The following is a 23,929-nucleotide window of genomic DNA, read 5'->3' on the forward strand; positions in this document are numbered from 1 at the left end:
GATTTAGTATTTAATAATGTATAAGTGATATATAATTGTTCATGAAGGCTGGAAATGAAAATCACCTTATATTCAGGTGTGCAGAATTATTAGGCATGTTTTCTTTTACAGATAAATTGAGCCAAAAAAGAGATTTAACTCCGACTGAAAAGTCAAAAAGTATTAAATGCCCATGAGAAGGATGCAATACTAATGCAATACTAGACATTGCAGTTAAGGCATGACCATTGGACAGTGAAATGCTCGTTGGGTCAGCAGGGTCAGACAAAAACAGGTGGTGAAGAAAAGACACCTGTTAACTGCAAAAGAATTAAGATTTAAGGTGAAGAATTAAGGGTGAAACCATCAGGAACCCTTTAGTCTCCAGCGCCACCATTTTCCAGAGCTGCAACCTACCTGGAGTCTCCAGAAGTGCAAGGTGTCAGGATCTCAGAGACTTCAGTTAGGTAAAGAATCCTAAAAAATGACCCCCACTAGATAAGAATCACAAGCTGAAGTGTTGTAAAATACATGAAGAAGGTTTTTTTATAGGCTTTATAGACAGATAGGTTGAGAGTGACTCTTGAAGGACCAGCACCACATCCTCTAGTACCACTGTTTGAAGAATTCATCTTCCAGAATCTGGCAGTACGTTTTGGGAGTTCATTTTAGTCCATCTCTGCAAAACGGACTTCAGGATGGACTAAAATGAACTCCCAAAACGTACTGCCAGATTTCAGAAGGGTTCCTGATGGTTTCATCCTTAATTCTTCACCTTAATTCTTAATTCTTTTGCAGTTAACAGGTGTCTTTTCTTCACCACCTGTTTTTGTCAGATCCTGCAGACCCAACGAGCATTTCACTGTCCAATGGTCACGCCTTAACTGCAATGTCTAGTATTGCATTAGTATTGCATCCTTCTCATGGGCATTTAATACTTTTTGACTTTTCAGTCTGAGTTAAATCTCTTTTTTGGCTCAATTTATTTGTAAAAGAAAACATGCCTAATAATTCTGCACACCTGAATATAAGGTGATTTTCATTTCCAGCCTTCATGAACAATTATATATCACTTATACATTATTAAATACTAAATCAATAGTAGTTATTAGGATTACTGTGGTTTGGAATTGGTCAAATGTGCCTGGAAAAAAAATATGATCAGAAAATCAACGTGCCTAATAATTCTGCACACCCTGTATTATGCTTTAGGCACTGAACAGGTTATCAGAAATGCCCATCCCCTTAACAGAGTTTACAGGCAGTTCATCATTGCTGTCAGTATAGGAAAAATATTGTCTGTCTTAATGGATTTATAATTAGTGCTTTCATTCCTAACTGACTATTAAAAATGCTGGTTTATATAGGAACCACACTGAATGAAGAGCGGCCACTTGAAAGAGGTGCCCTTGAGACTGACCAAACTTGCTGTCCTGCAGGAGAAAAAATAAGAACTTCAAAATTAGTGCCTAAACTCTAAGCTGAATCCTTATTAACTTGTTGTTGTAATATATATTACGTACTATTAGCATGACACCCAGTGTTTGTGATTCTTTTTGAAGATGTAAGACATGAAGCCAACCTCTCAGCCAAGTAAGAAAGTCCTTAAAGCAAAAATAACATTTTACTAAACACGTGTACAGCATCTGCTGTCTGCTCACAATAGCACTACTTCACCTACATTGGATGGAGAGTGAAAAACATGGTTTGGTAGGTAGGTACATATTTAACTTGCAATAATAACCCCGACTTCTTACAAAATAAACGAACTACTGAACTACCATCAAAATGAATAAGTAGCCTACATAAATATTTTATCATTTGGAAGAACTTAATGGACATTATACAGTTTAAAGGACAAAATACAATAAGTATAGTGGGGTTATGATAAATATGACACAATATATTTTAGGAAAATTATAAATTGCAATAGGAATACACATTCTCTAAAGGCTTTTTTTCTTTGAGCTTCTTTACAGAACGTGCTCATGTAAAGTGATATGGCCAGAGTCAGCTTTCTTATCCACACAGCCATTAACTTTTTATTAATGGCCATTACAAGTTTGCATCAAAAATCAATTAAGTTTTTAATAGATTGTTTACATATTCAAAACATGTACATCCTTTTTATAAGGATTATTATAATTGCGTGCACAATTTAATTCAAAATAGCAAAATTCTGTTTTTAATAATGAAACGGAGAAAAAATTACACTCTTAAAAGAGCAAATTTTAGAGTTAAACTTACCTCTCATAATCAATCATAGTAACATGGCTGCCTTTGCCTCATCCAAAGAGGTGCTCTAATAATCAACCTGAGACATCCTACGACACACCAGATGTAAACATTTTCTGCGATCGACTGTTTTGACCTGAGCTATTCCGGCACGTATTGCATCGGAGTTTGATTTTTATAGACTGGGGATTGTGCTAACGTAGTCGTTTAGCCGGAGCTGAAACAAATTGAGGATGATAATTTGTCTTTGCCTGTAAACCAGCTATTTATTCCACAGGTTGTGACCTTTGGCAGGTAATGTAAAATTAAATTAAATATTTATGTGAAATATAATTTCACAAAGTGTCCGGTGGATTTTTGTTTGTCTTGGGCTTTGGTAATGATTTTAGCTTGTGTTATTAGCTGCTTTAGCTGCTAACGAAAAATAACAGCTATATATCGTTATTATATCAGGCTTATTGTGTGCATTCAAGCAGTTCATTCTTGTTCTATACCAGGTTGCAAACGAAAATAAAATGTTTTGCTACATTTGTTTTGTTTTTAAACGCTTGTATAAATAAAATTAAAGACTAGAGCTTAAATTGAGTTTAGTTTAAAACAGACAGGACAGTATAGATGTTCAATATCTGGCATAACATAAAAACGTCAAAACTTGTTACCAAATTAGTATGTCAGAACACTGCTTGAAAATAACATTTAATATACTTTATTTTATCAATCTGACCTGATTTGGACGTTTTGGGTTAAAATAATTATATTGGTTGGAAACACAGAATGTCTATCCCTACATGCCAACTAAAATAACATGGTTATTGATTTTTATCTTATTTATGTTTCAAGCTTTCCTGTTTGTTATCTAGTTTGTCTAAATTGACTAAATTATAGTTTGGATCTTTAGTGTGAATGCTGTTTTTTTCTCTCTCTCCATAAATCAACAATATAGACAATATAGATTTAAGCCATCATATATCTTATATCAATCATAACTAAAATAATGATCAGAATTTCTATATTTCTACATCCTTTGAATACAGTATATTTTAGCTATCCTAATCATTTAGTAGTTAATAATTTATTCACAGAAACTTGTCTTAGTGTAAATAAAGTATTATTTATGTAACTAAATGCTCTTAGATCGATTGATTATCAGTAAAAACGTGCAACAAAAAATAACAACAAACTACAGATTCCAAAGTGGAATCTTGTGTGTGTGTGTGTGTGTGTGTGTGTGTGTGTGTGTGTGTGTGTGTGTGTGTGTGTGTGTGTGTGTGTGTGTGTGTGTGTGTGTGTGTGTGTGTGTGTGTGTGTGTGTGTGGAGAAAAGTAATTTCTACATAGTTTCCTTTTACTCTTTACCTCTAAAAATAAACATATGGGTGGAGACGGTGAGACTGTGTTACTAATAATTCACAGCTGTCAGATCTTAAATTAGAATAGAAAAATGAGAGGGGTGAGCCACAATTTTTTTTTTTTACCCTTCATAGTGAATGGATGTGCAGGTAAAGGGTGTCAAAAGATATTCTTTGAAAGATAAGCTTCCAAACTTGCTGGAGATGGACATTGTCTGTCATGTATGCAATATCACTATATATATATATATATATATATATATATATATATATATATATATATATATATATATATATATATATATATATATATATATATAATTTTTTTTTTAATTACATTAACATTATCTAGCTAATTGGTTATTTAAATATATCAAGTCAACTGATAAATGGGCACCATTTGGTGGATTTACTTAAATAATTAGTAGATAATAAAAAGGGCCAATCCGTCTCAAGTGGAGGTTGTTTGACCATTATTTAACTTTTTTGAGTGATTATCTCTATTTTTTTGGTGGTGTTATGTTACTTGGTTTAACCACTGCGGACGACTTTGTGTCATGGCGCACAATACATTTGGGATATACATGGGATATCTTATTCCAGCTGGTTGATCTCTAGATCACATGGTTGGATCACATTCGTGTTCCTTACACAGAAGTCCAAATGTAATGATTGTTCAAAATGTCACTTTTCGGTTCAGTTCATAAAGGTGTAAATTCTATTTTTTCCATACCTAAAATGGATAGTGGATAGTGTGTCATCAGAACATTTTAGATTTCGGCTTCTGAGTTTATTCTTACGTGTTTGGATTGATAGTCATTGTTAATGTTTTTCTCTTAGGATGTCAGGATGGCAAGTGGCCCTGGCTTGCCGGACAGCCTGGTGCTGGAAATCTTCTTGCATCTCCCTCACGAGGCGGTTCTGAGTGCTGGGTTTACCTGCCGTCAGTGGTTTGCCGTGTCGCGGGATGAGTTCCTCTGGAGGGAGCTCTTCTACAGCTACTACCGCATCCCGCGCTCTGTGCCTCGCCACCCAGGTACTGCAGCTGCACCTAGAGATGCTCCGATCAGCATTTTTGGGGCCGATCACCGATTACCGATAACCAAGATCATGATCTGCCGATTGCCGATCACAGAATGGCAGGGGAATGGCAATCTTTTATCTATAATCTTGCAGAGTTTGCACCATTTGTAGAAATGAAACTAACTCTAAATTAACTGAGTCAAGATCTTGAAGAACCACCAAGTGTTTATTTTAGAAAATGAGATAACTTAAGGCTACTGTAGGCCATCTTTCCCAAATAAATGTACATAATTATATCACCTAAATATTTGATCATGCAGTGCATTTTTGTTTTTAAAAACAATTTTTCAGGTAGGTCTAACATTAGTATTGAGGTAAGAAATACTAAAGATATTTAATAAGAAATCAAATGTAAATTAATATTGGTCTTCCCTGAATAAATTAAATTAGATTAATCCTTACACTTAAGGTTGCAAAAGTTAGTCATTCAAGAGCAGTGAGTTTCATAAAGGTTCATCAAACAACACAAGACAAAGAGAAACTCAGAGACAGCAGCAGTTTATTCGACAGCTGTCACTTTAAGAGCGAACACGGTTACAGTTACATGCAGTTGCACAAACATTCACTCACGAGTCACAACGGGGTTTACATGCACACTCGTCAAGACGGTAATTTAGTACATACATTTGTGTGCAGTGTTGGGCATGTTACTTTAAAAAAGTAATTAGTTATAGTTACTAGTTAGTTCTTACAAATAGTAACTGAGTTAGTAACTGAGTTACATCATTATAAAAGTAACTAATTACCAGGGAAAGTAATTACTGCGTTACTTTTTTTCTTTCTTTCCAAATGTTCAAATATGTCAAATAACTTGGATGCCCCCAATATTAGATATGTTAAATGAATGAATTGGACACTAAATAGAATAAAGTATTATTATAAAACATTGTACATTAATGTGTACTATTGTAATGTTGCTGTGGGACAATGTGAGAGACAAATATTGTGTAAATATTATCAGTACTATACTTTCCTTTGGTAGTGGAGCTCACGTTATCACCTGGGTTTTTATTTTTTGCGATTTGCGAAAAGCTACCTTTGAAGTCGTTGGACCATCGCTGAATGTGCATATGCGTGTGCGTCATAGGTGTGTGTGTGTGTGTGTGTGTGTGTGTGTCTGTGAACCATAGACCGTGAAAAAAATAGGTGTGAACTCAACCTATCAACTTCAACGTTGTCTTCCACCCACCAATCATCATCAGTTATGTGTACCACCGCACCCACCCCCAACACGCATGGCTGGTGCGCGCGCACACGCACACACGTTGCAGGTCCGACTGACAGAGAGCCTGTTCGGATGAAAATCGCTTCTGTGAGCTCAATTATAGTAACGCGACTAACGCCGCATTTTTTTCCTCAGTAACGCTAACGGCGTTGTAACGTGAGAAACAGTAATTCGTTTGATTACTCGTTACTGAAAAAAATAATTCCGTTAGTAACGCCGTTTATCTGTAACGCCGTTATTTCCATCACTGTTTGTGTGTATCTGACCATTTCAGCGCAATTTGTACTCGCAAGCTTTTTTTGTGTGTGTGTGTGTGTGTGTGTGTGTGTGTGTGTGTGTGTGTGTGTGTGTGTGTGTGTGTGTGTGTGTGTGTGTGTGTGTGTGTGTGTGTGTGTGTGTGTGTGTGTGTGTGTGTGTGTGTGTGTGTGTGTGTGTGTGTGTGTGTGTGTGTGTGTGTGTGTGTGTGTGTGTGTGTGTGTGTGTGTGTGTGTGTGTGTGTGTGTGTGTGTGTGTGTGTGTGTGTGTGTGTGTGTGTGTGTGTGTGTGTGTGTGTGTGTGTGTGTGTGTGTGTGTGTGTCCAGACCGTGCGCGCGAGTGCTGAGCGGTTTGAACACTGGCAAGACTTAAAAATAAATGCAAATGATAAACTTTAGTGACGATGCGACACTGCCTCGATTGTGCAAAGTGGCAAATCCTGTGTCAACTGTGCAGCTCGATTTTAGTGCACATGCGATGCGCTGATGTGAAGCCATTTGAGCATTTTGAAAGGGAGAGAGAGAGCGCGCGCACGCGGTGATTCACGCGCGCTGTTTGTGAACTTACGTCCCACAGAAAGTTTTCAAATGACTGCGTAAGTTATTTAATATAGAAATATGAATTGTTCCTCACCTTCTTCAGCATTATAATAATTTTACCCGCGCTGGAAAGAGAATGAGACTGTGTCGCTGCATATCATGCCCTAGCTCTCACGGCAGGCACGGGTTTTATGTGTCGTCAGCATGCGATCGGTTCATGAGATCGGCCTTTTTGGAGACCGCCGATAAATCATCCCAAAGCGATTATCGACCGATCGAGATCGGTTGCCGATCAATCGGAGCACCCCTAGCTGCACCACAGTCAATGCATTCATATGTAAATTATAGTAGCACACACTTTCACATCTGTGAAGAACAGCTAAAGTGGAATTTATACGTATGGCATTTAATAATAGGGTTGTGCCGATATACATGCGGCATAAATAGGGTATAACTGTAAAGAACCTGTAAGTCATTTATAAAAGTGTTATTGACATTATGCCAGAGCTGTCCTGGTCGCTGTCTGCCATTGTCTGTGATGTTTGATTACTGTAGTATTTACTAGTAAATAGTAGGGATGGGCATTTTTGTCAATTTCTCATTTCGATCATCGATAGGTCTCAAAAACGAGTACTCGGGGGCGGGGCATGTCCGTCATTGAGATAATGAAAACTATTATGAAAATGGTTGTTGACAAATACAAACGTGACATGAAAACAGGTATATGAAAACATGAACATATAAAACAAAAAATAACTGCTAGATTATGATGCATAAATGTCTTTGAAAAAGAAACATCTTTATAAAATGACCGTCTCAAATAACCAAGTCAGTAATATCGAGCATTGCCTTTGAGCTGAAACTGAAATAACACCACCCTGCAGAGCTTGCTAGCTGGTTAATAAACTCAACCAAACGCACCCTATATCAATATTAATATGAAGATTATTATGAACCTATTACGACATAAATCAACACAAAAGGACGTGAATGCGCACGTGAACTTCAGCGTACTAGATTTTACAGGCGAAGGGTTTGAAATATGGAACATTTTGAATGCGCTCTTCCCTTAAAGGTCCCATGGCATGGCATTTTTCTATTATTTTATAATGTTTCCTGAGGTGTACTTATATTGTTAGTATGACTTTTACATCATAAAATGTCATAATTTAGAAATAAAAGGCATTTTTTCTATACTGCTGTTTGCCCTGTGGCTGAATGCCCTGCTTCAAGAGGCGTGTCTGCTGTGAGACTTCAGTAAAACGCCCACTGTTGTGATTGGCTGACATCTTTGCATTTTAAATGAGCGGAGGGGGCGTGGTTTAACTTGGTCTACGAGGCACGAGCAGGCACGAGCTGCTGCCAGAGAGACGGATGGACCTGAGTTCACTTCACATCAGTTCTCAGCATGTCTGAACTGTAGTAGTTACTGCATATACTTCAGGTTATTAGTCTATTTCTAGTCGGAGGGATTGTCACTCATGTCAGAAAGTTAGTAACTTTAGTAAATTATGGATCAGCGCTGACTGGAGACGCGAACCGTTTAGAACGATTCAGTCCGATTTGGTGAAGTGATTCGGTTCACTAAAAAGAACCGGTTCAAAAGAAAGATCGTTCGCGAACCGGACATCACTAATGTACCAGAGACTGAGCTCAGCGATTGCTAACAAAGTTATTTATAGTAACTACTGAGTTATGAGAGCGCTGTCAGTCAGCGTGAGTTTATTGTGTTTGTATCTGAGAGTTCTGAATAAACACGAGTCCCAGTCACGTCTTCATCATTATTACCAACTTTGTAACACATGCAAAGTACCATTACAGCTGTCGAGATGAACGAGTTATGAGTAAGTGTTGATAATAACATTATTTTTAAAATAAAATAAAAGCGTCAGTGACGCGCGTTGAGTACACAGCGCAAACAAAGACACAACAGCAGTAATCGAATGTAATCCAGTTTATTGTGGGGCTAGGCTGGCTAGCCCGGATATGCTCACGCTTAACGTTACCCCACTTCTGCTTAATCTCACGCCGCGTTTGGTGCCTCCGCTGTGGGCCAGATGCAGTACTGGGGGTCGGGGATGTTGGAGGCCACCGGCCAGTGCAGAGCTTCGGCGTGTGTGAGGCCGATGTTGAGCAGAAACTCATGACTGTATGCACATTGTAGAACCGATAGACGCGACGAGGACGTACAAAAACACTGACTCACAAGATAGAAAACACTGTTCTGTCAGGAGAGAGAGAAGCCGCAGCGTGTGCACGAATAATAAATAATTAGCTACACATCAGAAATCACTGATCACAGATCAGAAGGAACTGAAGAAAGACTTCTGTTTTCATTTGTACATCCAAACACTGAGAAACTGCCAGCATTCACTCGTTCACAACCCATGATCTCTCGAGCGTTTGCATGGGCATGGCAGATTCTCTGGGCGGAGGAAAGGGAGGAAACCGTTCCTGCTTGGACGTCAAACCAGGAGACTTCAGGATTGGCTCGTCTGGCCTGTCATTTTCTCAAAGGCAGAGAGAGACAGCCAGAACTCGGTTTTACACCGATCAACATTTCTATCCACTTGGGGACAATATTCAGGCTAGGGGAACTCATATTAATGTTGAAATACCTCATAAAATGAAAATTTCATGCCATGGGACCTTTAACAACGCTGATACACGGACAACGAAAGCACACAGAAACAACATTTTATTAAAATCGTGTTCTTATTATAATGCTTTGACAGATTGACTCTTCACATCATGCACTTAATTTTATTATTCATGATCGAAGCGTTTACAGACATCACTGCGCGTTTTCGAACTCATAACGAAAAACAACTTTAAATAAACTAGGTCTACTGTTAAAAAATACGAGAACAGTAGCCTTTAGCACTACTGCATTTCTAATATCAAAGATTCTGAGAAAGAAATAGCCTATCTAAAAAGATTATGACTGTCTCTAAACCATCATGTCGAGCATGAAATATGCGTTTGAGCTGAAACTGAAGAGAATGAAAAACAGACGGTATAACGGCAGCGCTTTGATAGCTTATTAAGCTCAACCAAACGCTTCTTATATTAGATTAATCAGATAGACAACATAAAAGTAATCTTACAACGTGCATCTGCAGAAAAGGACGCGAATGCGCACATGAACTTCACGCGCTAGTCTGAGTGTTCTCGCTAGTTTCTCTGTGGATCAGCTGATACACGGGGAACTAAGCACAGATCATTTACAGCATTCTATTTCCATCGTGTTCTTATTATAATGCTATGTAGGCTATCAGTATGACAGATTGGCGCTGCACATCTTGCACTAAACATTCAATGATCACAGTGATTCCAGACATCACTGCAGTGCACGCCTCAGTTTCACTTTATTTCGCCGCGGTCAGGAGGCGTGCTGTATAACGCTAACCAATAAGACCTCCGGTACCACGCAAAACGACGCAATAACCAATAAAAAAGAGACAAATATATTTTTTTCAGGGCGATCATTGTTCTCATGATCGATGATCGCGGTCACGTTCGAGTACTCGATTACTCAACCACTGTTGCCCATCCCTATTTCATGCTCGACATGATGGTTTAGAGACAGTCATATTCTTTTTAGATAGGCTATTTCTTTCTCAGAATCATTGACATTAGTAATGCAGCAGTGCTATACTGTTCTCGTATTTTTTAACAGTAGACCTAGTTTTTTTAAAGTTGTTTTTCGTTATGAGTTCGAAAACGTGCAGTGATGTCTGTAAACGCTTCGATCATGAATAATAAAATTAAGTGCATGATGTGCAGAGTCAATCTGTCAAAGCATTATAATGAGAACACGATTTTAATAAAATGTTGTTTCTGTGTGCTTTCGTTGTCCGTGTATCAGCGTTGTTAAGGGAAGAGCGCATTCAAAATGTTCAGTTTCAAACCCTTCGCCTGTAAAATCTAGCACGCTGAAGTTCACGTGCGCATTCACTTCCTTTTGTGTTGATTTATGTCGTAATAGGTTCATAATAATCTTCATATTAATATTGATATAGGGTGCGTTTGGTTGAGTTTATTAACCAGATAGCAAGCTCTGCAGGGTGGTGTTATTTCAGTTTCAGCTCAAAGGCAATGCTCGATATTACTGACTTGGTTATTTGAGACGGTCATTTTATAAAGATGTTTCTTTTTCAAAGACATTTATGCATCATAATCTAGCAGTTATATTTTGTTTTATATGTTCATGTTTTCATATACCTGTTTTCATGTCACGTTTGTATTTGTCAACAACCATTTTCATAAGTTTTCATTATCTCAATGACGGACATGCCCCACCCCCTGCACATGCCCCGCCCCCCAGTACTCGAGTACCCGTTTTTGAGACCTATCGATGATCGAAATGAGAAATTGACAAAAATGCCCATCCCTAAAATATGTGTTTGAGCTGAAACTGAAGAGAATGAAAAACAGACGGTATAACGGCAGCGCTTTGATAGCTTATTAAGCTCAACTAAACGCTTCTTATATTAGATTAATCAGATAGACAACATAAAAGTAATCTTACAACGTGCATCTGCAGAAAAAGACGCAAATGCGCACATGAACTTCACGCGCTAGTCTGAGTGTTCTCGCTAGTTTCTCTGTGGATCAGCTGATACACGGGGAACTAAGCACAGATCATTTACAGCATTCAATTTCCATCGTGTTCTCATTATAATGCTATGTAGGCTATGACAGATTGGCGCTGCACATCTTGCACTAAACATTTAATGATCACAGTGATTCCAGACATCACTGCCGTGCACGCCTCAGTTTCACTTTATTTGTTCTTTATGTTCTCATGATCGATGATCGCTGTCACGTTCGAGTACTCGATTACTTGACCACTGTTGCCCATCCCTAGTAAATAGTAGGCTTCCAGCTACTTAATTTAATTAATAAAAACAACCATATTATTATTTTTTCTTTTTCATTTCATTTCTATGAAAAGATTTCCCACAAATTATGTGTTATGTATTTTCTGGTAATCAAATGAAGACATAAGACATTAATTTAATTTATCTTTTAATTTAATTAAACTTTTTTTGTCAAACAAAGTGCTGCACAGCTGAGCTTTAAATGGTTCAAATTAAAACATGAAGAAAAATTGTAATTTATAAAAAAAAAATCTTGAAAAAATAAAGTTTTGCTAATTTATTATTATTACAATAAGTGTTAGTATTATTTTTAAGTTGAGACGTATCTAAATTCTACTGTACAACAGTAATTTATTTGTCAAGTTAGCCGGACTTTTATTTTGACGGGTTGCCATGAGTTTGAGTTTCTGTGTGTTTATGATATGACGGTAGTTTTTCTCAAATGAAACGGTAAAATGCTCATGAAGTGAGTCAGTGGCTCTGGATATGATGTTCGTGCGTTCATGTCCTCATATGAGAGGCAGAGATGGAAACATGCGACCGTCGTGTGTGTGTGTGTGTGTGTGTGTGTGTGTGTGTGTGTGTGTGTGTGTGTGTGTGTGTGTGTGTGTGTGTGTGTGTGTGTGTGTGTGTGTGTGTGTGTGTGTGTGTGTGTGTGTGTGTGTGTGTGTGTGTGTGAGGTAAACCCATAGACTGTAAACCGCGCGTCTACGCATTCATTCGCACAGAGACACGCATGATTCATATTTAAATGGTCTTTTCGCGGTTTAATATTCACAGACACTAGTCTATATCACTATGCGTTCTCAGGTACCGAAATTTGGTACCGATTGATTTAATGTGAATCGGTACTCGGTAGTACCGACGTAATTCGGTCGGTGCCCTTAAAAATACCAAGTTCGGTACCCAACCCTAATCGTGACCGACATCATGATGGAGCGCCACCATCGTGATGCCATGCTCCCCGTTGCGAGTCTTGCAAGTGTGACTCAGACTAATCCTAGTCTCTTCTATAGTTAACCTAAAAACTTTGCAGGGATTGCTCTGTAAATTAAATTGAGAATATAACTAATGCATATATGCTATTTTAAATAGGGATGCACCGAATCCAGATTTTTGGGGTTCGGCCGAATACCGAATCTACTGGTTAAGATTCGGCCGAATCCGAAACCGAATACCGAATCCTACTCCCATCCGCAGTCCATTATCAGAGTAAACACATTAATGAAGTTAACAACGTCAACAGCAGTGTAGGGATGCTATTGACCATTATCTGTTTTGGTCAAGTTTACTAAAGTAAACATTGTCGTGTATGTTCTTCTCGACGCTATTTCATGATGGTTTATAGAAAAATTACCCCGAGTCGTCCTCTGTCGTTTCAAAGAACAACCCAACGGAGAGCGCAGGAGGCGCGCGCTAGGGTTGTGCCGACATCAAGATGGAGCGCCACCATCGTGATGCCACACCCCCGTTGCGAGTCTGTTGTGTGCGACACACACTAATCCTCTTCTATAGTATTAGTTAAACTAAAAACTTAGCAGGGATTGCTCTGTAAATTAAATTGAGAATATAACTAATGCATATATATGCTATTTTAAATACTGTAGTCTATGCCAGATATATAGCCTACATTTTGAAATCATTTGAGGCTGAAACATCCATAAGCATGCGTGTTTATTTTAGCACTTCCGTCAGTGAAACAACACAGCCTATAAAACAAAAAAGATTTTCAGTAAATAATGGTAACCTCAAGAATATATGAAAATTAAATATTAGTTAGAAAAATATTTGATTCATACTATTTCCCCGCAAAGATGCGTCATATAGGCCTACCGCTCTGCGCTTTGAGAGGAATAGGACACTGAATAGACACCTTCTTGAATATCTTCGTCTTCATATGTTCTACTGATGTTGCAAAGCAACACTTGTTGTAAAAGGTCTGAAGAGCGGATTTTATTTTCCACAGGGTCAAGACATTTAGGCAATGTTTGATTATTCACTGCCAGAGAAAACGAAACTAAAATAACCGGCGTGTGTGAAATGCGCTGTTCAAATAAACCAAACTTGACGCGCCTTACCAAGTTTAATAACAAGAACAAACTGTGTTAAATAAAATTTGAAGTAAAAAGGTATTCGTCTTACAGTGTTTTTATACTTTCTCACAGTAAAGGATGTGAATAGTTATAATATACTTAATTATAAGCAAACGAAAGGAAGAAACTTTTATAATCCCCTGCGAACATGGGTGCGATGTGAGTGAAGATTTGGGAAAAGAAACGAGATGTCCATGTCCATTGGGATAAAATCGACTACTAGGCCTATTGTTCAAATTCACGGAAAATCGAGTGACCATATCCAGATCGCAAAACAGAATGAAAAAGTGCTATCTGACCATTATTTCCTTTCTAGGCTAAACAAAGCTTTGTGCTTCACTCCTGTGGTAATATTCACGTGAAACAGCATTCACATACAAAACACTGGGTTACTTTTTTTAAAAGTAGAAAATAGTATTTATGTAAAGAGATATATTAAAATAAAAAGAGCTCAAGTGGAAGGAACCCATTTTTTCCCCCTCACGTGCAACCTAGCGGATTAATCATTATTTGGGTTAGTAAAAATAACGAAATGATGGTTTTAAGAGAATAGTATATATGTAAAGATATATAGTATATTATCTACCTATTTACCTAATTCCGGTTCTTCAAAGCTTACGGATTCAGTGTATTTTCGTTTTGTCATCTTAATTTGGTAATTATTTAAGTGAAAAATATTTATTGTAGGCCTATATATTTAATTAATTTTATTTATATTTTATCTGATCTATAGATCTATAGGCTGTTTGCACGGTAAAATAAAATACATTTTGGCTGCTGTCTGTAGATTCCTTCATGCACAACTCGTATTCTCTTGGATGTTTCGTATGCAAATGTTTTAACAGCGGCTGTTGTTTAGGGTCCTTGTCATCATGAGACAAATCGGCATTGCAAATTGAACGCGTAGCTCAACTTGAATCGCCTTCTTTTGACTTAAAGTATACTGCCACGTTTTCTGTTCATGAGTTCCATTTTCACTTTCAACAGCGGCGTCATTACGTTCGACCAGCAGGGCGCGCATAGTGCAAGCCTATAGTGCGAACCCTGGATTCGGTGCATCCCTAATTTTAAATACTTTAGTCTATGCCAGAGATGTGTGTTAGTTTGTGAAAATACCGTGTCAGGCAGGCTACACAAATATTGATCTTGACATTGTTAGCCTCTTGTCTTTTTTACATGTCTTACACTGTACATTTAACTTAAAGCTACACTGTGTGATATTTTCCCCCATCTAGTGGTGAAAAGGTATATGACCATCCAGTGAATTTTAGTTTCTGTTCCTCTCAATTCCGATTTCGTTTTAACTCCTACGGTGGCCGATTTAGTCCAAGATTAACATGGCTTCCAGCTCGACCTCGTCCACATTCGACACGGTGCCTGTGGGATATTCTGTGCGCAGTGGGACCGTTGGAACTCAACTGGCCTAATTATTCGGCTAGAAAGAACTGCAGCTAATCCAGAGTGAACTTTGATGATAGTAATGTTTATTCAGTCATCCAATTGCAAGGCATAAACAGGTTTGCGTGGATATGTACATAAATGTGGTTTCTGTGAGAGAACAAATAAGGATGGTAAATATACATACACAGTTAAGAACTGTATAACTATACTTATAAGTTACATTTGTATAATGTAACCGTAAACCAGAGCTTATTGTACCATATATGGGCGCTAAATGCAGCTGCATTAAAAGGAGCGGAGCTGCCGCTGCTGCTGCTAACAAGCGGTGTCGGGTTGCAAAAGTGTGTGCACCGCTTTAACGTTAGCACTGCAGTGCGCTCTGTATAACAATTGTTAATATGCCGATCAGACCTGATGCATATTTCCATCAACATACATTACAAGCAAATATTTTCTATAAACGAATAAACATTGTTGATAACAAAATAGGTGAGCATTATGCTATTGTATGTTGACACAAAAATACTTCTGAGGTGACATCAACTGAATTACGTGATGACACACTCTGAAACACATCTACAATGACAATAACTATTATTACTTACGGAGTTATTAACGCACAGAAATACCACACAAGGAAAAACAGACTTTTGAGGAATAAACAAGCCAGGAAAACTCCATATAACTCTGTTACTGGAGCTGCTGAGATGAAAACTCTCTGCACATGCACCAGACAAGTCTGAACAAGTTGACGCGCATATGCGCGAGGCAGAGAATTTTGTACAGTGCCATCAAGTGTTAAAACCGGTTAAAACGCCAAAGGCGAAGCTTGAATTTACGGGTATGTCCCTCTTTGGCTAATGTACTTTCAAGATGGAGGGGCAACATGGCGACCACCGTTAGATCCCATTACCTTATGTATTTTCAATGGCATATTATAAACTTACGAGAATACTTTATTACTTGAAAGAAGTAAATATACATTAATGAGCACATATATTTTTGAAAGAACTAAGTGTTTTTAGCTTAGAATAGACTAAAAAAGTTACACAGTGTAGCTTTAAAATATGTAATTTTGTACAAGAAAATAACCCTAATTAATGAATTATTAGCAGCCTATTGTAGTGTCTCAGGAAATCTTGCTCATTGTCACAATTTAAGATAATCCCAGACTTCAGCAAACGTCAAATAACTTTTGTCTGGTGGTTAAAACTGTTGTGAATTTCCTTTTCCTCGTTTGAAAAAGAGACATGGAGACTTGGATAGGTTCTTCAGCAGGATTCTTTAATGAGAAAATGTGCTGTCTTTCGGCTGAGGTTATCAAGTCTAATTAAAAAGTTCATTGTATTTTATCTACATTTTAGGGGGAGGGATTATACAGCAGGGGAGGAGACATTCAAACAAAGGAATGCAATTGTTGTGTAGGTAAAGGACACACCTCAGACATAACGGTGTGACCCGTCCTAATTCAATCATCATAACAGTGTCATTCAAATGCATAGATGCTAATCCAATCACTCAGGCAGTATTGCTCTAAACTTGTCATGGTAAATAGTCAGGAAATGCATAAAGACAAAATACTTAATTTCTCAAACACTTACACAGCCTGACGTAATCTCCTTAGAATTTCCTCAAGTTTACTTAAAAATGTAAAACACAATATAGATAATGTTTTCAGTTATATTCTATTACACTGGAACCTAGATATAACAATTTATAAATTTATAATCCTACAATACTCTTAAAGACAATTTGCCTTGGCCATAATGTCAAATCAAATGAAATAATGAAGGTGATTCTGATAACACACATTTATTAAAACACAGAAGAACAACAAATCAAGAACAAGAAAACGGGAAAAACACTTCACTTACATTTCACTTATAATTAGCAGCACAATTAACTTTTTGTCATCCAAAGCATAGCATAGGCTACAAAATAAATTATGTTATTGAAATATTGTAAAGTGGTCATATGAACTACACGAATGAATGTTTGAAAAACATGCAAAAGCAAAATTGAATAGCTCCATAACGCATTGCGAAAAGTGAGCGCAACCTATTCGAAAGCGCGGATGAGTCATTAGTTGGGTTAGTAAAATAACGAAATTAAAGTTTTTTTATTAGAAAAAAATATTTATGTTAAGAGATATAGTAAAATAAAAATTGCTTAAAAGTGCACTACTCTTCTTAAGTGGAAGAAAGCTATTTTTCCCCCTCACGCAACCTATTGGAAAGTGCGGATGAGTCATTAGTTATGTTAGTAATAACGAAATTATAGTTTTTAAGTAGAAAATAATATTTATGTAAAGAGATATATAGTAAAATATATCCTTCAACATACCCCCGCCGGCGAAATCATCGTCCATCAGGATGTTTTACTGTAAAAAATCATCAACTGCCAATTTAGGGGACATCGCCCAACCCTATTTAATAATCAACTTAATAGTAAAATACATGTGACAATGCCTAAAGTTTTCCCAATTAACAATGCCAATTTCTGCGTGTGTGCAGCGGCTGTGTCGTGGTACAGGGAGTTCAAGCGGCTGTATGACTGTATCCCCTGTGTGGAGGTTCAGACTTTGAAGGAACATCATGATCAGGTCCTGCATTTGGCCTTCTCTCACCGTGGACATCGCTTCTCTTCCTGCTCCAAAGACTGTACTGTTAAGGTAAGACTGCCTACTGCAGTTCCTTTAAAGCTACACTGTGCAATATTTTCCCCCATCTAGCGGTTAAAAGGTATATGACCATTCAGTGAATATTAGTTTATCTTCCTCTCAATTCCGATTTCGTTTTAACTCCTACGGTGGCCGATTTAGTCCAAGATTAATATGGCTTCCAGTTCGATCTCGTCCACATTCGACATGGTGCCATCGAGTGTTAAAACGCGAAAGGCGAAGCTTGAATTCACGGGTATGTCCCTCTTTGGCTGATGTACTTTCAAGATGGAGGGGCAACATGGCGACCGGCATTCGAACCCAGTACCGTATGTATTTTCAATGGCATATTATAAACTTACGAGAATACTTTATTACTTGAAAGAAGTAAATATACATTAATGAGCACATATATTTTTGAAAGAACTAAGTGTTTTTAGCTAAGAATAAACTAAAAAAGTTACACAGTGTAGCTTTAAGGCAAGTCATGACACTCGGTGGCCATCTTTGAAATGCTATTCCAGTTATTTCAGTTATGCAAGTTCAGCTCCTCTCTCCTTGAATGGGGAAACATCAAATTCTCCTAAGCTTCTCTTCAAGCTTACAATTCAATTTCATATTACAAAATAAATTTCATATATCACCAATACAATCTGTCATAAATTTTATTTCTAAACACTAAAAAAACAAAAAAAACAGCATTTTTCAGGCTGGACCAGCAAATCAGAGCACTGATTGTTTCTATAGAAACCAGAGCTTCTAAAGGCAACTGCAGTGACCAATTGGAGATAAATCTTATTCACAGCAGCTCCATATTTGATTTTTAACGGGAATAAAAGCGTGATAAAAGAGTCTTTGAAGTATAGACATACATCCCTTCAGTAAATTCTACTAATGTGTTTTTGATTGTTCTGTTGACGAAACACTGCAAAAATATCTTTCCAAGAAATTTCAGTAGACAAAAAACTCCAGAGAATATGAGCTGTGGAAAATTGTAAGTGATCTAGAAGATTTGTACAGCTTTTTACAGCAGATGCCATTGAAAACCCAGTAAGTCTATCCCTCACAGCCTCGCTTTTAGGGCTGAACGATTTTGGGAAAAAATCGAATTGCGATTTTTTTTTTTTAACCAATGTTGCGATTGTGATTTAATATGCGATTATTTTTTTAAACTCTTTATCTTCTGTATTATTCAACAATACATCATTGTATAGTAATGGTGGAAATCTTTAATTGGTACCTCACGATCCGATTCCGATTCTGGGAGTCACGATCCGATTCCAAAACAATTCTTGAACTTTTTCCTAATTAATTAAGCTTATTAATTTATTAAAAACTTTAAAAAAAAATTATGATATTTGTAATTATAAGCTTTTTAAAATAACTAGGACATAAACTAATATAGCTGCAAAACATAAGCTAGTAAATCATAAAGAGGAACAAGAAAACATATTACAAGCAATGAACAAAGAGTGCTTTCAGTATTTAAGAGTGTCTGAACTGTGTGATTTTTCTCTCTCTCAGCTTTACTGTTGTTTGATTATTAATCATGACATCATCATAGACAGCGGGAGACCTGCGTTCACACTAATGCACAGATCTCTTTTTTGAAATATAAAATGTTTTTGCCCTGTCTGTTTAATTCATTAACTTCTTAACCCGCACCGGTTCGTGGACGGGGGGGTTGACGGAAGTGGGGGGGTGTGTACTTTTATTTACTTTTGTTTTATACAAAATATTCAATCAACTATCACAAACTATGCATCATTTGAAAGCTAAAACACTCAAGATTCATGTTCTGAACTTGTTTTTGCAATAAATACACCAGAGAGGAAAGGGTTAAATGAAACGCTAAAGGACCGTCCATGTAAACATTAGCATAATATCAGCGTTACTCATCTTTCATCTCCTGTCGTTCAGATCAGATCGGACGAATCCAATAAACACCCGCATACATCTCTGTGTAAGAGTCCACTCTTCAAAATGCATCCCACTTTTTAATCCAAAACAACGAAAAAATAGGGAAAAAACTAAAAATCCTCCGTTGTTTGCAAGAGAGTTTTGAGTTAGCGTGATCAATCATTTCCATTTTCAATGAAATATCGATTCTATTCCGTGTCTGGCAAACTCCCCCTGCTAGAATAGTTTCTCCCACGTGCAATGCTTCAACCCTCGTCTCTCTCCTTCAATCAGAGACTCTTCTGGGATGCATCATATAGAGGAAGTGCCTTACAGGCTTGGTGAGCTGTCAATCATTGCGCCCATGGTTTTCGTTGGATAAAGGCACTCGGTGCCCAGCCAATGCCTTTTCAACAAAGGTTTGATTGATGGACTTAGTAACCAATCAAAAGGCATTATCTTGCGCAGTTTGCGTAAGTAGGCTTTGGTGAATACTGTTTGTGCGCTGGCTGCACGTTCTCCATGGCGCAACTGCAGTGGAGCGCGCTGTCTCTGTCTGACGCTTCCCATCAGCTAAATGAGTTTTTTACACTTTGTAATCTCTGTAAATAGTTGCTTTAGTTTTTCAGTAACTGTTTATCCATTATAATTAGTAGTATATTGCAGTTTATTGCAGATTTATTTGAATGAAAAACTACTCTTTACAATAGCAAATGTTCTGAAATAAATGGCCTTTTTGAAATGACGCCTAGACTTTTCTTGACATAAAAGCTCACAGAAGCTACATTACTGAGAGAATCATCCTCATATTTGAATCATGACATGATTAGACATTCAGTTTTATATTTAAGTTATTTTCAGGCTCTTAACATTAAATTATAATATTTTTTTCCCTAAGTGAAAACAAAAAACGTGAGTCACTTACATGTATATTTACATGTATATTACTCTGTTCCCATATTACTTTGAGTTATTATGACTCTTGGGTAGCAATATTTCAAGTGTCTAGTTTAAAATAAGACCAGGTTTATGAATATAGACCATAGGGTTTAAGAGCTGCAGACATTTTCATTTGGGTATATCGTTTTCAAAAAATTCCACAAAAATGGGGCGCTTGTTAAGAGGTTAAGACATTACTGACGGTGTTTACATTAATTTTGCGTCATAAAAGCATTTTGAGACTCACACAGACGCGTGCTCGCGAGCACTCTTCACAAAGCGCCGCGTGAGCATTTGAAATGGAAAACCTTCTGTCAGTGAGTTACTTATTTTTTAATATACAAGCACACTGCATTCCTAACGACATGAATGAAGCCTTCGTTGAGCGTTTGTAAGGAAAATACCGGCGGGCGAGGCGAGAACACACTGCAAGCGTGACATCAAGCAAAGTTTCTCACAGCGCATATCCTGTGCAAAGAAGCCTGCGAATGTCATTGCGATTTGCGCCGTCAACCGTTCCGGACGTTATGAAATATTATTTTATGGTGTGTGTGTGTGTGTGTGTGTGTGTGTGTGTGTGTGTGTGTGTGTGTGTGTGTGTGTGTGTGTGTGTGTGTGTGTGTGTGTGTGTGTGTGTGTGTGTGTGTGTGTGTGTGTGTGTGTGTGTGTGTGTGTGTGTGTGTGTGTGTGTGTGTGTGTGTGTGTGTGTGTGTGTGTGTGTGTGTGTGTGTGTGTGTGTGTGTGTGTGTGTGTGTGTGTGTGAAAGAGAGAGATAATGGAAGCAATCAGAATACGGCTGTTTCTAAAACACACAGCGCCACCGCGCACCTGCAGTTAAAATCTAAGCTCAGAATCGATCCAGAATCATTGGAGAAGAATCTTTTCTCCCACCTCTATTGTAGCCTATAGTATGAACAACACAATATTAGATAGATCAAACACAAACCGTTTTTTTCCCTTTTAGGCCAGGCATATATGTGTAACGTGCCAAGTTGCTTCTTCTGCAGACTTTACTCTCGCGTGTCACGTGACGAGACTGTAATCGCAGCCTTTGCGGTTAGGAAATCGTGTTTTATCATATCGCGATATTATCGCAAATGCAATTAATCGTTCAGCCCTACTCGCTTTCATACCTGTCATGACGCTGCTCATAATGAGGTCTATTCTACCATATTGCACTTGCGTTGCACTTTCTCCCATTTGTAGTAATATGATTGCACCACCTTTGTATATTTAAAGTCTTTGCTACTGCTCACTTCTTAAAGATGAAAAACAAGTTATTTTTCCATTTTTTAAGATAATTTTTTCAATTCAGATATATACATAATTTTCATGATTTATAATGAGCAGATAAATAAAAATTATATTTTATTAAATAATAATTTCATGTTCTCAGTGCAAATGATATAGCTATGAATTTAATAATTTTTCCAAATCAAATAACTAAGTATGAATGTCAGTGACATGAAAGTTGTTTGTCCAGATGTATTTAAAAATGCAATTCATATGTATAATTACTTCTGATATCATAGTGAAGAAAAAAAGGCCCAATAAAATAATTAATTTCTTGGAACAAAAAATGTGTACAGTTGTACAGCATAATCTTATATTATAAAATATTATTACAAAAAACATGTAAATATTTGACAAGCCTTTGTCCACCAAATCAGTCATGTGTTTTTACCAACATGCGGGGAAAACAATATGAAGAGGATGTTGATATAACAGGACTCATGTAGACCCAAAAATATCAGATAATTTGACATTTTTATGAGAGGCAATGCAAGTTTAGGTTATAAAATGTCATGTGCCACACCCAAAACATTTAAGGATAATTTTGAATTAATAATTGATGATATTTGTAAAAAAAATAAAAATACTTAAGTTACTTACTATAGAGATAAGGTTAAGTTTAGGGTTTAGTTGCTTGTAATTATGCATCATTTACTGTTTAGTTGCTTGTAATTGTGCATCATTTACTGTTATTACTATAGTAAATACCTATAATGTCTAACTAAAAATAAAGTGTTTCCACTTTCTACCTTGGAAAATTTATTTTTAAATATATATTTTTAAATAATGATGGTATGTAATGAGTTATGATGTGTGTTTTCAAGGTGTAAGGAAATTATATTCTAATTGATGGTTTCACCACATTATATTTTTAGTGACGCAGAGTGCATTTCTAAGAGCATATTTAAACAAGTTTTTTTTTTAAAATCCAAACCTTCATCTCTGACACTCTTATGTCATCAAGCCATGAGCAATGGTAACAGTGATGTTCGCTTTAGCAAGCACCACTAAATATACAGTTCCCTTTAAGCACACTGTATATAACATGTAAACTAAATTCTTAATGTTGAAAATAAAAAGTTTGTGTTTTTTACTGCTTTGTTATTCACTGAATGTTGTTTTTACAGGTTTGGGACACAGAGAAACCAGATGGCACCATCTCTTTGGTTCACAGCTACAGTATGCGACAGTTTAACTGGGGTTACACTCAGTTCTCCCAATTTAATGCTGATGACACACTCCTGCTGGTGTCAGGGGTCTACCTGGGCCCGCATCACTCCTCCTCTGGAGAAATTGCAGTCTTCAGTTTGGGTAGAGACAGTTGTTATATGCATCGACTGCACACATTCACACTTTTAAGTAGATTTTTGGTTGATATTGTTGTTTTGGATCCGTAGAGAACTACACTCTGCTGTCCCGCGTGAGAAATAAGCCCTATGACGTGTTTGGCTGCTGGCTGAATGAAACTCACCTTATCTCTGGTAACCTGCACTGGATTGGCAACATGACCTCCTGCTCTGTGCTCTGGCTCAACAAAGCCTTCCAGGTTCAGATGTGTTCAGTTCTCATATGGTCTCAAAGGGATGTGCTGGGTCCAAAATTAAAGGGTTAGTTCACCCAAAAATGAAAATTCTGTCATTAATTACTCACCCAATTAAACAATTAATTACTCATTACTCACTTAATTATGTCCATCTTCGGAACACAAATCAAGATATTTTTGATGAAATCCGAGAGCTCTCTGACCCCTCCATAGACAGCTATGTCATTGCAACTTTCAAGGTCCAGAAAGGTAGTAAAGACATCATTAAAATAGTCCATGTGACTCCAGTGGTTCAACTTAATTTTATAAAGCGACAAGAATACTTTTTGTGCACAAAAAACAAACAAAATGAACGACTTTATTCAACAATTTCTTCTAATTAAATTATTAATTTTGTTTTTAGATTGTAAATCCCCTTTTTGCACATAATATATTGCATAGCCTACATTACGTTCACTCTATTTGTTTATAGCCTTCAATATCAACATTGTTTTTAGGAAATCATTGGGCAGGATGTGAAATAAAATTATTATAAATTTTTTTTATCCAAATAGA

At 37.1% G+C, this 23,929-nt stretch overlaps 1 protein-coding gene and 1 long non-coding RNA gene across 2 annotated transcripts in view; one reads left to right on the forward strand and one right to left on the reverse strand.

The window, feature by feature from the left end:
- Positions 1 to 1,300: 1,300 nt before the first annotated feature.
- LOC307125014 lies at positions 1,301 to 2,324 on the reverse strand. The gene is made up of 3 exons (XR_013816323.1): positions 2,227 to 2,324; positions 1,503 to 1,583; positions 1,301 to 1,412 (listed from the first exon to the last, which is right to left on the reverse strand). It is a non-coding gene; the product is annotated as an uncharacterized lncRNA (long non-coding RNA).
- fbxw5 (F-box and WD repeat domain containing 5) overlaps positions 2,219 to 23,929 on the forward strand; it is a 34,086-nt gene continuing 12,375 nt past the window's right edge. The window contains exons 1-5 of the mRNA XM_079814532.1: positions 2,219 to 2,508; positions 4,403 to 4,598; positions 17,555 to 17,712; positions 22,959 to 23,142; positions 23,229 to 23,377. Coding sequence (XP_079670658.1) covers positions 4,412 to 4,598; positions 17,555 to 17,712; positions 22,959 to 23,142; positions 23,229 to 23,377 — 678 coding nt within the window. The 5' untranslated portion in view covers positions 2,219 to 2,508; positions 4,403 to 4,411. The remainder of the gene's footprint in view (positions 2,509 to 4,402; positions 4,599 to 17,554; positions 17,713 to 22,958; positions 23,143 to 23,228; positions 23,378 to 23,929) is intronic.

This window comes from Gobio gobio, assembly GCF_949357685.1.
Source record: "Gobio gobio genome assembly, chromosome: 4".
NCBI lineage: Eukaryota > Metazoa > Chordata > Actinopteri > Cypriniformes > Gobionidae > Gobio > Gobio gobio.